The following is a 14255-nucleotide window of genomic DNA, read 5'->3' as shown; positions in this document are numbered from 1 at the left end:
CAAATGTACTTATTTAACATTTGATCAAATTCTGACCCGAGAGGAATCTGGAAAAGGGGCCGCGATACGCAATGTTTTTAATTGTCACCGATTCTCAGCAGACGGCAAATTGCAGCAATTGACGTGGGTTCAAAGGAGCCCCGAGTACTTTGCACCTCATAAGCAGCTCTGGGGTCTGCGTTCTGGGGAGTTTTTTTTTTTTTTTCCTGAATAGCACGCCATATGACGCCACTTCCACTCGTTGGCAGCGCATCGCCCCGCAATCAGCGGCCGTTAAAAAGTTACAAAACCCAACCAGAAGTCGAACCAGGAGCTGAGCAGCATCTGGCACCGTCCTGCTCGTCTGGTGGAGATAAAACAATAAGAGTGGGACCGGGGGGGGGGGGGGGGGGGGCATTAAATACTTTAGAAAGACTTGAACCGGTATCATGAGAGATTATCATACGCTGCTTCTCAAAACAGTTTCCTCTATTTTGAATGTTAAAAAAAAAGGCACAATAAAGTGCTGCTGTGTGGATGAAGACAACCTCAAAGGAGGATCAAAGGAATATGAGAAGATCAGATCAGAACCACTGAGCTCCAGCTTTGAGGTGCAGAAAAACACCTTTTAGTTACACCCCCCTCCTCCCTCCCTCCCCCAACACACACACACTCTCCCTCTAGAGTCTCTTCCCTCTCTCGGTCCACCCCCACCAAACCCTCACCTATTTTTGGAAGACGATACGGGGGGGGGGGGGGGGGGGACCCAGATGTTCACGTCCCGCTGGCCAATGGTGAGCGCGGAGGGGCCGGATTGGTGTGCACTCCCGGTGCCCCCTTCTCTTTAAAAAGCCCCTCGCTCCTCCAACTCGGCAACTCACAACTCACAGGAGGAAGGAGCAGCTCGCCCCCCCCCTCCCCCCCGGCGGCATCACTCACACCCGAAACCCTGACACCACCCCCCCCCCGAGAGTCAAGAGTCGACCCTTTTTTTTCCCCCATTCTTCAACTTATTCTCGTTTGTTACTAATTGCACGTCGGGTCGATCCAGAGGAACTGGAGAGAAGCGACCGACCCTCAGTGGCCGAAGGTGTGGGACCATGTTGGGATTAAACGAGGTGGCTCTCCTGCTGTCCGTCGTGGCCTCGGTGGCTCTGGGCCAAGGTGAGTGAAGCGTGGAAATTAACTTTTATTGTTGCTATTTTTTTTTTTTTTTTAAAAGGGACGCCAGAAAAACACAGGAAAACGACTGTGAAAGTAGAAATTTGGGCAAAAGGCTGCCAATTTGAACATGAATTCGGAGTTGGAGTACGAGCAGGGGGCCAGTGTATGACTGCTCACACGTGCTCCCCACCTACACCACCTTTTGGGTTGTCTGGTGGTGAGCTCATGCGAGGAGGACGTGTGCGTTGGGTCCTTGTGTGTGTGTTATTTTGTGGGCCGATTGAAGGTTAAGAGGAGGACGTGGTGTAGTTTCAGGTCGAAAGGGATGCAGGTGACTGAAGGGGACACGCTTTGTATTCTTAGGGACCAGTCAGAAGATTTTGCGTCAGGAAATGTGTTTAAACGTCTCGACTGATGCTGTAAGCGCTCCGCCGACTTTTATCATCTCACAAAAGAGCCGATAAAAACAGACTTTCCCTCTCAATTAAATTCACCGCTTTTACTGCGCTGAACTGTCAGCTGCGGCGATACTCTGCTCTTCCAGAGAATCTCGAGCCTTTGAAGGTCCACCGCTCTTCCTGAATGACATGGCAGGTTTTTCCAGAGCTGTCACTAAATGTCCACATCACAGCCGGATCCCATTAACTTTTTTGTTTCTTCTCAAAGAAGGGGAGTTCTCCGTATCTCGCCGGGCCGAGAGGCCTCACAGCCGTAACTGTCTCGCAAAAGCCCCGTGTGCCGTTTGCCGACGAGTGACATCACAGACCGTTTAGGGAGGGAATGAAAGGTACGCGTAGAAACGGCGACTCGGTACAGGAGGAGAGTGAATAGCGGCCTTTAAAACGCTTTTTTTCCCCCCACCCTCCAACGCACTGCCCGCTGCGCCTAGAGATGTAAAAGCCTGTCACCGTGGCAACCAGGAGCAAACACAGCGACCCGCTCTCTCCCACCTGCTGGGTTTGTGCTGAATGGGGCTACGGAATATAACAAGGGGGGGGGGGGGTAGAGAGAAATGACTGTAATGTCCACCGTCCCCTCTCAACCCCCCCCCCCCTCCCCTCCATTTGCCTCCATCTGTTCCTCTTTTATACCTAATTTGCCTCCCTCAGGAATTTCTTCACAAACACTTACCCCACTTTTCTCCGCCCGCTCCATCACCCCCTTACTCTCCCATCGCCGCTCTCCATCTACTCCAACCGCTCCCTCCGCAGCACTTCCAACCCTCGTCGCTCGTTGCACACCTCCCGGGGGGGGGGGGTGGGGGGGGGCGGCGCATGCGAGCAGCGGAGGCCGCAGTAGAGTCGGAGGCAGTGGCTGGTTATCCAGATGCTGACCACCGTCTGGTCCAAACGCGGAGCTGTCCCGCCAGCTGAGTGTAACGGCTGAGACAGGGAGGTCAATCATTTCCGTTAATGGGAAATTTAACAAAAAAAGGTTAATTTTCCTGTTAACGTTTGCAAAGCTCAAAAACCAAACCCACGAATGTGATACTGTCCTCAATGAACGGCGTCAGCCGATGCACCAGGTGCTCCAAAACAACACATTTAAGACCCTCCAGTGGCCAAAGAAGTGGTCAGGATGGAGGATCCATAGGTCTAACCATAGGTCTAAAGGGATTGTCCCCTAACCACAGCCACCTGTTTATTCAGCGTGATGTCATCCCTGTGAAACCCTGGCAGGCCTTTGCCTAATAATGATTTGGATGGTTTACTTTGTACTGGATTGTTAGTCAAAGCCTACACCGTGCCCTGTGCTCCCAGAGCGCTTTATACCAGGCTGGTTTATTACGGCTCACATGACGATGAAGGTTCCACACAATCCTGACTCATTTTCCAACAAGTCCTCCAAATTAAAAAAAAAATGTTTGTTCTCTGCCTTCTGGCACATGAATGCCTTTTCTGACCCAAGTGTTCTTACACCCGAGTTGCACCTGAAGCACATCTTTTCGCCCGTGATAATGGACGGCAGAGACACACCGTCGTTCCACGTATTCTGTGGAGGACTCGTTCACATTGTCGGTGAGAAGCCCAAAAAAAAAAGTAGCGCCGCGTCACTAAACTAAACCCACGCGGAGCACAAACGACATGAAGTGGACCAGTGGAGCCCTTTGAGGTGGATTATTGAGGAAATCATAAATTCTAACCTCGCTCCCTCTGGCTGGAGAAACGCGCTCCTTGATGAGGCGAATTGCCTCTCGCACCGGCCCGTATGAAGCAGTCGCCCAATAAAATCTCCCGGCTTTTAAAATTCACAAAGTGCTGACATGCCGCTCGGAAGCACAACAGTCCGCCACGGGAACCGGGCCAGCTCACCCCAACTGAGCTCACTACCCCAGCAATGCCTTTAGACTTTCTGTCCATCGTCACGTAAAACTCTTAAGAATCATTCACTGTTTAGTTTTCCTTGTCAAACATCTCGAAATGATCATCAGGAGCCAAATGGTTTTCCAGTGCATTCCGTTTGTTCTGGTGTGAGAGAAGACTAAGTGTTGTTTAAAATAAACAACAAAAAAAAAAGGTCTGTGGAGGTGAAATGCGTGTTAATTAAGTGAAACAAAAAGGGTCCTTTGTGTTCCCTCGCCTCATATTTAGCCAAAGAAATGTCCTCAGAGAGGCAAAAACTGTCAAAATTGAATCAAAGAATTCAGGAGACCAAAAAGAGACGGGTGGAAACAGACGAGATTTGATTTGATTTGATTTGATTTACTAAACTAAACCTGCAAGCAGAGCCACATCTGCCCAGCAGGTCAGTGTGAAAGCCTGCGCTCCTGTTTAAGTATTCCAGTGTACGAGCCAATCGAATCCTACGTGGACACCTACCCATGGCTTTCAAAGCCAGGGGCATGAAAAACAACAAGCAGCAGCCACGAGGCTCAGCTGACTGTTGATGTTACCACGAGAACTAGTGATGCGTTGTTGGACAGTGGATCTTTGTTCTGTTGAGCCGTATCCATCTTTGCTAAATCCATCTAAAAGGCATGAGAGTGAATGAATGTGCTGGCAGGACAGTAAAGACTCAAAGTGAGCTGTAAAAAACCAGTGGGGACTGACATCGATACACACTTTCACACAGCTCGCGCTCTTTGTGGTTCCTGTCATCATCCGGGCAATGAGTTTTCTTTTAGAAAAGCGGCCCAAATCAAACTAAACTAAATCAAATTAAATGTCAAGCAAAAAAACTGGAGTTTTTTTTTTTTTTTTTTAGAACGGCAACAACAACAAAAAAACTGCAGGAAAATCCATCATTCAACCTCAAAGCAGGAGGAAAAACACTTAATAATAATTCAAAGAGGCACATTTACATTCAGGTGCCAGATTGAATGTCTTTGTCGTTCTAGTGTGCGTGAAAGTGTGTGTACGTTGTAGTCATAAACCAGAAAGAGATCCACAACAAACTGCTGCACAAAGTACCTGAGTGCGTGCGTGTCTGTGCACGAAGTGACTGGGGAGGGGGGGAGGGAGTTAAAGGGAAGCTGTCTGATTGGCCCGCTGGCGAACAGATGACTGCAGGCCCTGATTTGTCACAGCTGGAGCTTGATTAGCATCCATCAAGGCGAGAGAGAAGGATGGAAAGATGTTTGATATAGAGGACGGGGGGGGAGATGATTGATAGCGAGGACGGGGGGGGAAGATGATTGATAGCGAGGAAGGTGTTGCCGAAGCAGGAGAGAAGAATCTAGAAAAAGAGAAGCAGATGGAGGAGAAGTTAAAATGATGAAACCTTGCAAAATGGGAAAATAAAGAGTAAAGGGAAGCTGTTTAATGTTAATAATGTTTCACTGAATGAAGCCTGCCATCGACCTTAAGTTGCTCTCATAAAACGCGTCATCATTTAGGGTTCATTAGTTCATTTCCCCATTCTTACGTAGGTGATATGTTGTTAAATATGTTTAAACTGAAAAGAAATGACCTATACAAGTAGTTATGTCTCGATGTATTTGAATAGATGCGATGAATCGGCCGCGGCTTTGCACACGCGTGACTTTGATTATATCCGAATACATGTGGGGTTTTTTTTAAAAGCGAATAATCGAATCGGACTCCCGGTTGGACATCAAGGCGTCCTTCTTGGCTTCATGGATTCATAGTTCCACCTCCAGCATTTACTGTGCGGAAACCATTCTCATTTTGCACGACTGGGCTTTGACTCAAGGCAGAAACAACACTGGGGCTTGTTCCTGTTCTATGAAGGAAAGGCGTTGCAAAGCAATTGTTCAGAAGCTCGAGCAAGTACGTAAGCCTGTTCATATAAAGAGGACACGTGGAGCTTTGGAGTAATTGATGAGCAGTTATGAAAAACTATACAGACAAAAGATCTGACTCCTCTCCCTTTACCCCCCCCCCCCCCCCCCCTTCTCTCTGTTATGTAACCTGGATATTATAACGATAACATGGATGTTCGGTGTGAAAGTAATCGTTCTTGTTTCAATAGATTAGAACAACTCTGCGTGAACATTAGCCGGCGTAGCGTGAAATGATCAATGTGATGATTGTTGTTGAAATTACATTACATTTAATGTAATGTAATTTCAACAACAATCATCACATTGATCTTGAAACTCAAAATTGTGTTGAAGTTGAGCAAAGTTGTTTTCTTTGTTTCTGATTGACAACGTAAAATGTTTTTTTTTTCCAGCCCTGTTTGTCAAGTTGTTATGACAAGCACAACTTGTACAACTTCTTTAATTCAAACGACAATTGCAAATTGAAATTCAAAGACGTACTCCGAGTGGTCCGATCGGACCAAGTCACTTATGTGCCAGTTGCCGGGTTACCCAGATGTTTTTCTCCGCTGCTTGCAGGACCCGTGAGGACCCGCGGCCCGTCAGACAGGACCAGGCGAGCGGCCCTCAACACGTTCACAGACGCGCAGGCAGCAGGTACTGAGGGAGAGATGCGTGCGAATGGCAGAGACACGTGTTTAAAACGGGGATTTGGCTATTCTAGTTTGTCCCGGTTATCAGTGGGATCAGCGAAGAAATCACTTTGGAAACCCAAAAAATGAATAATCAGCTCGATGCAGATGCATTCTTCGGTTTCCCGAAATCCCCGTTGTTCCTTCCCCGAGAAAGTGCTCAGGTTTCAGAGCATGCAGCAGACTGGAAAACGAGACCATATTCCCCACCAGTGGAGGCATGGTGCATGGAAAAGCACCTGGACCACGGAAGCCTCCCCCGGGTGCATGACCTCAGTTTTCAAATTGCGGCAGCAGACCTCTTAAAGTTTGTAACCCATCCCTTCTGTTTTCCTCCCCACTGCTTTCTCTCCTCTACATGTGAACCCGACTCCCCTCCCCTCCCCTCCCTTTGTTTGTTTCTCCATCCACGTCGCCCCCCCCCCGTGCGCCTCCAGGCGTGACAGAGTGGACGTCCTGGTTCAACATCGACCACCCCGGAGGCAACGGAGACTACGAGCGCCTGGAGGCCATCCGTTTCTACTACAGGGAGAGGGTCTGCACCCGGCCCACCGCCATGGAGGCCCGCACCACCGACTGGGTGGCGGCGGCGGACACCGGGGAGGTGGTCCACGCCAGTCTGGAGAAAGGCTTCTGGTGCATCAACAGGGAGCAGGCCCGGGGCCGCGTCTGCTCCAACTACCACGTGCGCTTCCAGTGTCCCCCGGGTAGCAGTAAGACGCATGAATGCACATTTCAGGGCCAAAGGACAAAGGAGGCCCCCCCCCGCTCACCACGTGTCCCCCCCCCCCCCCCCGTCTTCAATGTGCGTGTTTAGTGCAGAGCTACTGGACCAATTGGAGCGAGTGGGGCGCCTGCTCGACCACGGCCTGCGACGACGTAGGCATCAAGCTGCGCCAGAGGGAGTGCGTGAACACCCAGCCCATGCCCCTCCTGCTGGTGCCGGCGTGCCTCGGGCACCACTCGGAGAGGAGGGAGTGCTCCAACCCGCCGTGCACCGGTGAGAACGGACCTTTGAATCGAGAGGGGGGGGGGGGCCCGAAAGGTCGATCGCGATCGACCGGTCGATCCCGAAGGCAGTACCAAAATGATGGGCCCCCGGGAGACGACCGAAACTGATGCTAATGCTAATTAGCGAACTGAACGTGAAATAACGATTGGCGAGGTCAATGAAATGCAATTTTGCTTCGTGTTTATTGTATAGAAATCATTTGGTATTCATTCTGACAGTTAAAATAGCTACATGCCATTTTCTGCAGTATGGTTTGGTTGAGCACCATCTTGAGCAAATCTTTTTAATCCTTTCTTGATTGAGCTTCTTCAATCAGCGATCTTTCAGAGGCAGTTACATCATCCGCTTTCTTGTACATTTTATGCAATACCATGTAATTTAGTGAGGAATAATCCCTCCCTACGCACAAGAGCGTTAGCAACTCTCATTAGACTGCTTTGTAGTTTGAATGATGGCGTAAATGAAAAGAATGATCAGGAAGGGAGATATGAACGTGTCACGTGTCGCATGACCTGTTTCTCTCCATGTGTGACCAGCCAAGTGGGGTCCGTGGGGTCGGTGGGGCGCGTGTTCCGCCACCTGTGGTGTCGGCCGCAGGATCAGGAGAAGGACCTGCGCGAGGACCTCGGAGACGGTGCGCTGCGCCGGGCGGCCCGCCGAAATGCAGAAGTGCGGGAAGAGCCCGTGCCCAGGTACTGCGCGCCGAGTGTGGGCTGATAAAAGTTCTGACGCCTTCCTCTTTATGCACGTGCCTGTTTGTGCTCGTCTCTCCGCCCCCCGACCCTCTCGACAGCCAAATGTCAGCTTGTGTGCACGGAGGGCCGCCCCAGCGAGGACTGCAGCCGGTGCACGTGCGACGACCACGTGCTGCAGGGAGACGTCCGCGCGGTGACCGGCGTCCCCGTGGCCGGTGCCCGGGTGGCCCTGGACAGCCAGCCCAAGGTGACCCGCGCCCTCACTGACGCCAACGGTCAGTTCAGGCTCGAGGGCGTCTGCTCCTCCGGCTCCACCTTGATCTCCATCCGCAAGGAGAAGTTCGCCCCGCTCACCGTCTCCACCTCCAGTAACGGCACGGCGAGGTCCTTGGTGCGGGCCGTCCTCAGATCAGCCGGTGGGTGCGAATAAAAAAAAAAAAACGGAAAAATAAATTGCTTTTAATCAACTGGAATACAAAGCATCTCTAATTCAGAACTATTTTCCCATTCAACAAAGAGTTTCGTGATTAGCTTTGCTGTCATTCTGCAGAGCCAGATCATATTCGCAGACAGGAAATTGTCAAAGCTGCAACATAAACAGTCTGGTCTATTGTAAGGCTTCTCATTGTCTGGTTGCATGGAAACCAAATCAAAATAACCCTGTGCTGCTCTTGAAAAGTACCCCCCCCTAACAATTATTTTTCATAAGCACGGGAAACCACGCTGAGAATAAAGTGCAAAGTCCGACTGAGTATAACGAGGTCTCAAAACTCCACATTCAAACAGTCAGGAGCTCCTTTTACCTCTTTCCACAGAAAAGCCGTACATTGTGAAGCACCCCGAGGACAAAGTGCGCCATGAGGGAGGAAGGGCGATGTTCTGCTGCAAGGCGACGGGATCGCCAGCACCCGACAAATACTACTGGTGAGAAGAGCTGCTGAATTCGCCCTTGCCTTTACATCCGGCCTGCTGTGCATGTGGCATATAGAAGGCTGACATCATCCGCCGGGCTGCGGCTGAAAAACAACGTTGATGAGAGCAGGGAGAATCCCAACGGAGACGCTGCCAGATGAGCAGAAAGAAGCTAAATCAGCGGCGTTACGGACTCTCTGTTTCCCTCTTGAGAGATGTTTGACAAACGCATAGCTGCTCATTGCACGCAAGTCGTACGCTGCCAAAAGACATTTGTTCTGTTTACTTTTAACATTTCAGCTATCATCGTTTTTGTTACAATCACACGCCATGGACGAGGGCCTTGTTCTGTTTAGTCATTCATTTGACGAAAGTCCTTGTCGTCAGAGGATCGCTGATGTAACCAGATGTGAAAGCAGCACTTGTTTAATTGACGTGGTGGGATGTTTTGAATAACGTTGCTTTTTCAAATTTAAATATATGTTCTTTAAACCTTAAAGCTGAAAGATCGGGTGAAATTGATCCATAAGTTCATGGATCCACCAACATTTTACACACATTCCTTTGACATATCTGACTAACTAGTTCTCTTTTTCCAGGTACCACAATGGAACTCTTCTGGACAGGAAGCAGTACAAGTACGAAGAGGACCTCGTACTTCGGAGCCTGAAGCCGGAGCAGTCGGGGCAGTACTACTGCAAGACCAGCAGCTCTGCAGGCAGCATCAAGTCCTCTCCGGCCCTCCTCACTGTAATCGGTAAAGTCCTGGATCTCCTGACACTGACACTGGATTGTCTCTCTCCTTCACCGTAGTTAGGATGCTTCCACCCTTCACACAGGACAGCTCTTACCACTTAAGGTCTTTTTGATTAGCACATCTCGGGTAGCCAAAAGGTTTGCGCAGAAAAAAGGGGGGCAATACCCTTTCTATTTGGTCTTAGTTGTTCTCACGGTTGATACGATTCAAAAAGCTCCCTTATAGTCAGTTGCAAAGTGATTGTAATGTAAACTGTAATTCATCATCATCCGCCTGCAAAGAAACTGATTTAGTGTGGTGATAGCTGCACACGGGGATTGAAGCTCAGGGTGGCTGCTATCCCAGGGCTTTTGACAATAATGCATTGAGTCAAAGTTCTACACAAGTATAACCGCTGACAAAAAGCAAACAACCACACTTTATTTCACTGGATGAAAAGCAGCTGCATTTGCACTTAAGCGGAACGTCAGTGCAAAGTAATCTGTGAGCCATGTCCATGCATAAAGAGAATTAAATCTAAACCACAGTGTTCTACGACTTGAGGGAGACAGTCAATAGTGGGAGGGGGGGTGACAGTTTATTACAGACAAAAAAAGGAAAATGAAAAAATCATGGCTCCACTTGGAGAAAGTTTTTATTATGTTGACATAATGTTGAGGCCTTGACTTCCTAAGCTGGGATGTTTTATTGTGTGAGACGTCTCTCCACACAAACGCAATTTCTGGGAGAAATCTTTCCTCTTTCTGCGCCTGTAGTGACGCAGAGTATGCATTTCTACATCTGCGTGCATGGGCGAGCTACACGGCGCTGTATATCCTTCAAGTGCTTCTTAACCAGGTTAACAAAAAGGGCTTTCACGGCAGAGTGCTAAAGTAATCTTGCCAAATTTCTGCATTTTATAAGTCATTATGGCAGGAGACCCTCACAGCTGCTACTCCTCTGGTGCTGCTTTTCTTCTTATTTTAAGTTGATTTCCCATTAAATGTTTTAACTACATCTCATACAGACTCTAAGCCATTTTGGTGATCAGCAGTACAATAATGTTATTGTGTGAACACAGATCTTTCTAACTGCCACCTGAGTCGTAAATAAAAGTTACTTAAACTTCAGATCTAATTCTCTTTCATGAAACTTTCAGCATTCAGCATAGCCACTCACCGGTACTCTCATGCGTGTGCGTATGAATAAATGGTGTGTGCGTGTGCTTCTATGCGTGAAATAGGCATATAATTACACATGTCCTATTGCACTCATCCAGTTTCAAACATTATCCTGTATCCTGTGATTTAATTATTACATTTAGACATCGATGAAACATGGCAGGCTTTTTAAGATCTCACAACTTTAACAGTCTTCAACTTGGCAAATCTGAGAAAAAGTTGTTTCATGTACGTCAGGTCACAGATATTATCTTGCATATGTGTTGTGTCTAAGCCAGCCTGATGAGTTTTTTCGTCTTATTCACAGCAAAAGGAAAGCCAGCGTGCAATTCCACCCCTGAGACGCACCTAATCAGACTGCCGATAGACTGCGTTCAACCCGGCACTGACTCCATGCACTACAACGCCGGCCGCTGCCCTCACAACAAGTGCGCTGGCTCCTTGGACTTCGATATGCGCTGCAGGGACGAAGCCGGCTTCTGCTGCGGGGTCCAGGATACGGAGAGTCGAATCATCGACTGCGGCAGCTACAGCCTCCCTATCCGGGCCGTGACCCAGTGCAGCTGTCAAAAGTGCCCACAGCCCACCGTGCTGGTCCGCGGCAGAGTGGTCACAGCTGACAATGACGAGCCTCTGCGATTTGGCCACATCTACATCGGCAAAGAGAGGGCGGGCACCACTGGCTACCAAGGAGGGTTCACTTTGCAAATTCCTCCCGATACACAGAGATTAGTGGTCAATTTTGTTGACCCCACTGAGAGGTTTCTCGACACCCCGAAAGTGTTCATCCTCGATAAGAAAGGGGGGTCCATCTACCACAATGTGAAGGTGATGAGAAAGCAGACTCCAATTGACATCAATGCAGGAGATTCCAACTCTATCAGCCTTGGGGAAATAGAAGGCGAAGACCCCATTGGTCAGTTGGTGATTCCTCCCAACTCCTTCCACAAGGACAACGGTGAAATCTACGAAGGAACCGTCAAGGCCAGCGTCACCTTCATTGACCCGAGAAACATCACCACGGCGGCAGCGGCACCAGGCGATCTCAACTTTGTGGACAGCGAGGGAGACATGCTCCCTCTGAGGACCTATGGCATGTTCTCCGTGGACTTCAGGGATGAGACCAACAAGGAAGTACTCGGAGCTGGAGGTGTTCAAGTTCTGCTCGACACGCAGCACATCAAAATGCCAGAGCACATTCCCAAAATGAAACTGTGGTCTCTAAACCCAGACACGGGAGTCTGGGAGGAGGAGAGTGACTTTGCCTACACCACAACCGCTGGGGGTCACGGGCGGAGCAAACGAGAGGAACGCACTTTCCTCATAGGCAACATGGAGATCAGAGAACGTAGGCTCTTCAACTTAGACGTGCCTGAAAACAGACGCTGCTACGTCAAAGTGCGAGCCTACATGAGCGACAAGTTCCTAGCTAGTGAACAGCTGGAGGGCGTGGTGATCAGCTTGATAAATCTGGAACCTAAACCTGGATTTTCCTCTAACCCTAGGGCATGGGGCCGCTTTGACAGCGTCTTAACTGGATCCAACGGGGCCTGTTTACCAGCTTTCTGCGACGCCCAGAGGCCCGATGCCTACACAGCTTATGTCACTGCGATGATGGGCGGGGAAGAACTTGAGGCAGCTCCCTCCGCCCCCAAGATGAACCCAAACATCATCGGTGTGTCACAGCCTTATCTGGATAAGATAGACTACCAGCGCTCTGACCACGAAGATCCGGCTCTGAAGAAAACGGCCTTCAAAATCAACCTGGCAAAGCCGAACCAAAATAATATCGACGAGACAAATGGGCCGATATATCCGTATGCGAACTTGATAGGTTGTGAAAATGCCCCCGTTGAAGCGAATCATTTCAGATTCTTCCGAGTGGAAAAGGACAAGTATGAATACAATGTCGTTCCCTTTGAGGAGAACGATTTGACGACCTGGACGGGCGACTACCTCTCCTGGTGGCCTAACCCCCAGGAGTTCAGAGCATGCTACATTAAGGTCAAGATTCACGGACAGAAGGAGGTGATGGTCAGGTCGAGGAATCTCGGAGGAACCCACCGAGAAACGAAAGGCCAACTTTATGGCATAAGAGACATCCGCAGCACCCGGGACATGCGAGAGGTCAACACCTCAGCGGCCTGTTTGGAGTTCAAGTGCAGCGGCATGTTGTTCGATCAAGCTGAGGTGGACCGATCCATTATAGCAGTGCTTCCACAGGGAAACTGTCGCAGGACCGGCACCAACAGCCTCCTCCAGGAGTACCTCATTAAACACCCACCGGTCGCTCAGAACAACGAGTCCCAAGGATTCACCATGTTGGCGCCCGTTGATCCCCTGGGCCACAACTACGGCATCTACACAGTCACAGACCAGAACCCCAGGGTGGCCAAGGAGATCGCCATCGGCCGCTGCTTCGACGGCACCTCGGACGGTTTCTCCAGGGAAATGAAGACGGACTCCGGTGTGGCGCTGACCTTCAGCTGTCCGGAGAGGCAAATCAACAGGGAAAGCCTTTTCCAACGGCTGCAGACCAACCCGGCTCAGACGCTGTCGCAGATGGCGAGGAGCATGAGGGAGTCGGAGGGTATGCAGGCGCAGGGCTTGCCCACCCGGACGATGGCCTACCCTTTAGAGCAGCAGGGCCGAACCCAGAGTCGAAGAGTTGCCCCTGCGACCAGACGGAGAGCGCCCGTGCGCACACCGCAGCGGCAATAGATCCTCCAAGGTAGGTTTGAATAGGATACTGTTTTTGTGCCTTTACGCTGACGGTAATATTGGAAAGATTTAAAATGTCCTTTACTTTTTGACTTCTAGCTCTTCCGTCAAGACCGATGACGATGCCTTTGAATCAAGGGAATAAAAGTTGCCCGTCTGTTGAGGAGTCTGAACTCCCTCTTGACTATCGAAACCACGAAACGGAGGCAGATGCCAATTCAGCAAAAGAGTGGTTGAAAATAATCATTAGACTTACTTGAAGGGTTCGGTATATTCATTTCTTCCTTTCTTCCGAAAAGACATGCGTCATTTGACTGCGTGTACTACGGTCACCGGCGTTTACCTAATTAACTTTGGTCTAATTGTATGTATGAATAGACTAAATTAACATTTCAGGATGTGACTTTGAAAGTTACGACTTGGTGGCATTTCACTCCCCCCACAGAACCCAAACCCCTGCCCAATGTTTTTTTTTTTTTTTTTTGGAATGACGTCTCTCGACAGGAGTTGAAACCAAATATTTAGGAACTAAAAATTCATCGCCGAGCCCCAAACACTTCATGATTAACCATAGTTTTCCACTGAACCTTTTTTCAAGATCAGAAATAAAATAACTCATTTTTTCTACAAACCGGGCAAAAAAGACACATGCAGCGGGATGAGGCTTCCCACCCGGGGAACAGAGGATGTTTTCAGTCATGCTTCTTAATGTTTTCCATTAGCCTGCCACTGTGCCAACGGCGAGTCAGCCAAACGTCCCTTCACACCTACTCAGAATGTGCAAAACCGAGGCCTTTGCCAAGGCAAGCATGGATCTCGAGAGCTGGCAGCCGGTCCAAAGTGAGGATGGCCGATTGAGAGGTATGACGTAGTTCCCTTCTGTCCTCCTCGCACATTACAAATAGGCGTCTCCAGAGAAACGTTTCTTGAAAGTAAACAAT

The 14255-nt window shown here is 49.4% G+C and overlaps 1 protein-coding gene across 2 annotated transcripts; it reads left to right on the top strand.

Moving 5' to 3' along the window:
* The first annotated feature begins 1027 nt into the window (after window positions 1-1027).
* On the top strand, window positions 1028-13797 carry cilp2 (cartilage intermediate layer protein 2). 2 transcript variants are annotated; one of them, XM_062563590.1, is made up of 10 exons: window positions 1028-1143; window positions 5945-6022; window positions 6495-6764; window positions 6875-7057; window positions 7606-7761; window positions 7863-8180; window positions 8580-8688; window positions 9276-9433; window positions 10901-13324; window positions 13414-13797. In XM_062563590.1, exons 1-9 carry the CDS (start codon window positions 1080-1082, stop codon window positions 13312-13314), a joined length of 3750 nt encoding a protein of 1249 aa, XP_062419574.1. In that variant the 5' UTR covers window positions 1028-1079; the 3' UTR covers window positions 13315-13324; window positions 13414-13797. The 2 variants fall into 2 exon arrangements, with proteins under 2 accessions (XP_062419574.1, XP_037326091.2); XM_037470194.2 differs by having other exon boundaries at window positions 6495-6770.
* The last annotated feature ends 458 nt before the right edge of the window (window positions 13798-14255 follow it).

The sequence above is a fragment of the Pungitius pungitius genome, chromosome 7 (assembly GCF_949316345.1).
Source record: "Pungitius pungitius chromosome 7, fPunPun2.1, whole genome shotgun sequence".
Lineage (NCBI taxonomy): Eukaryota > Metazoa > Chordata > Actinopteri > Perciformes > Gasterosteidae > Pungitius > Pungitius pungitius.
This window is presented reverse-complemented; position numbering and strand designations above follow the sequence as displayed.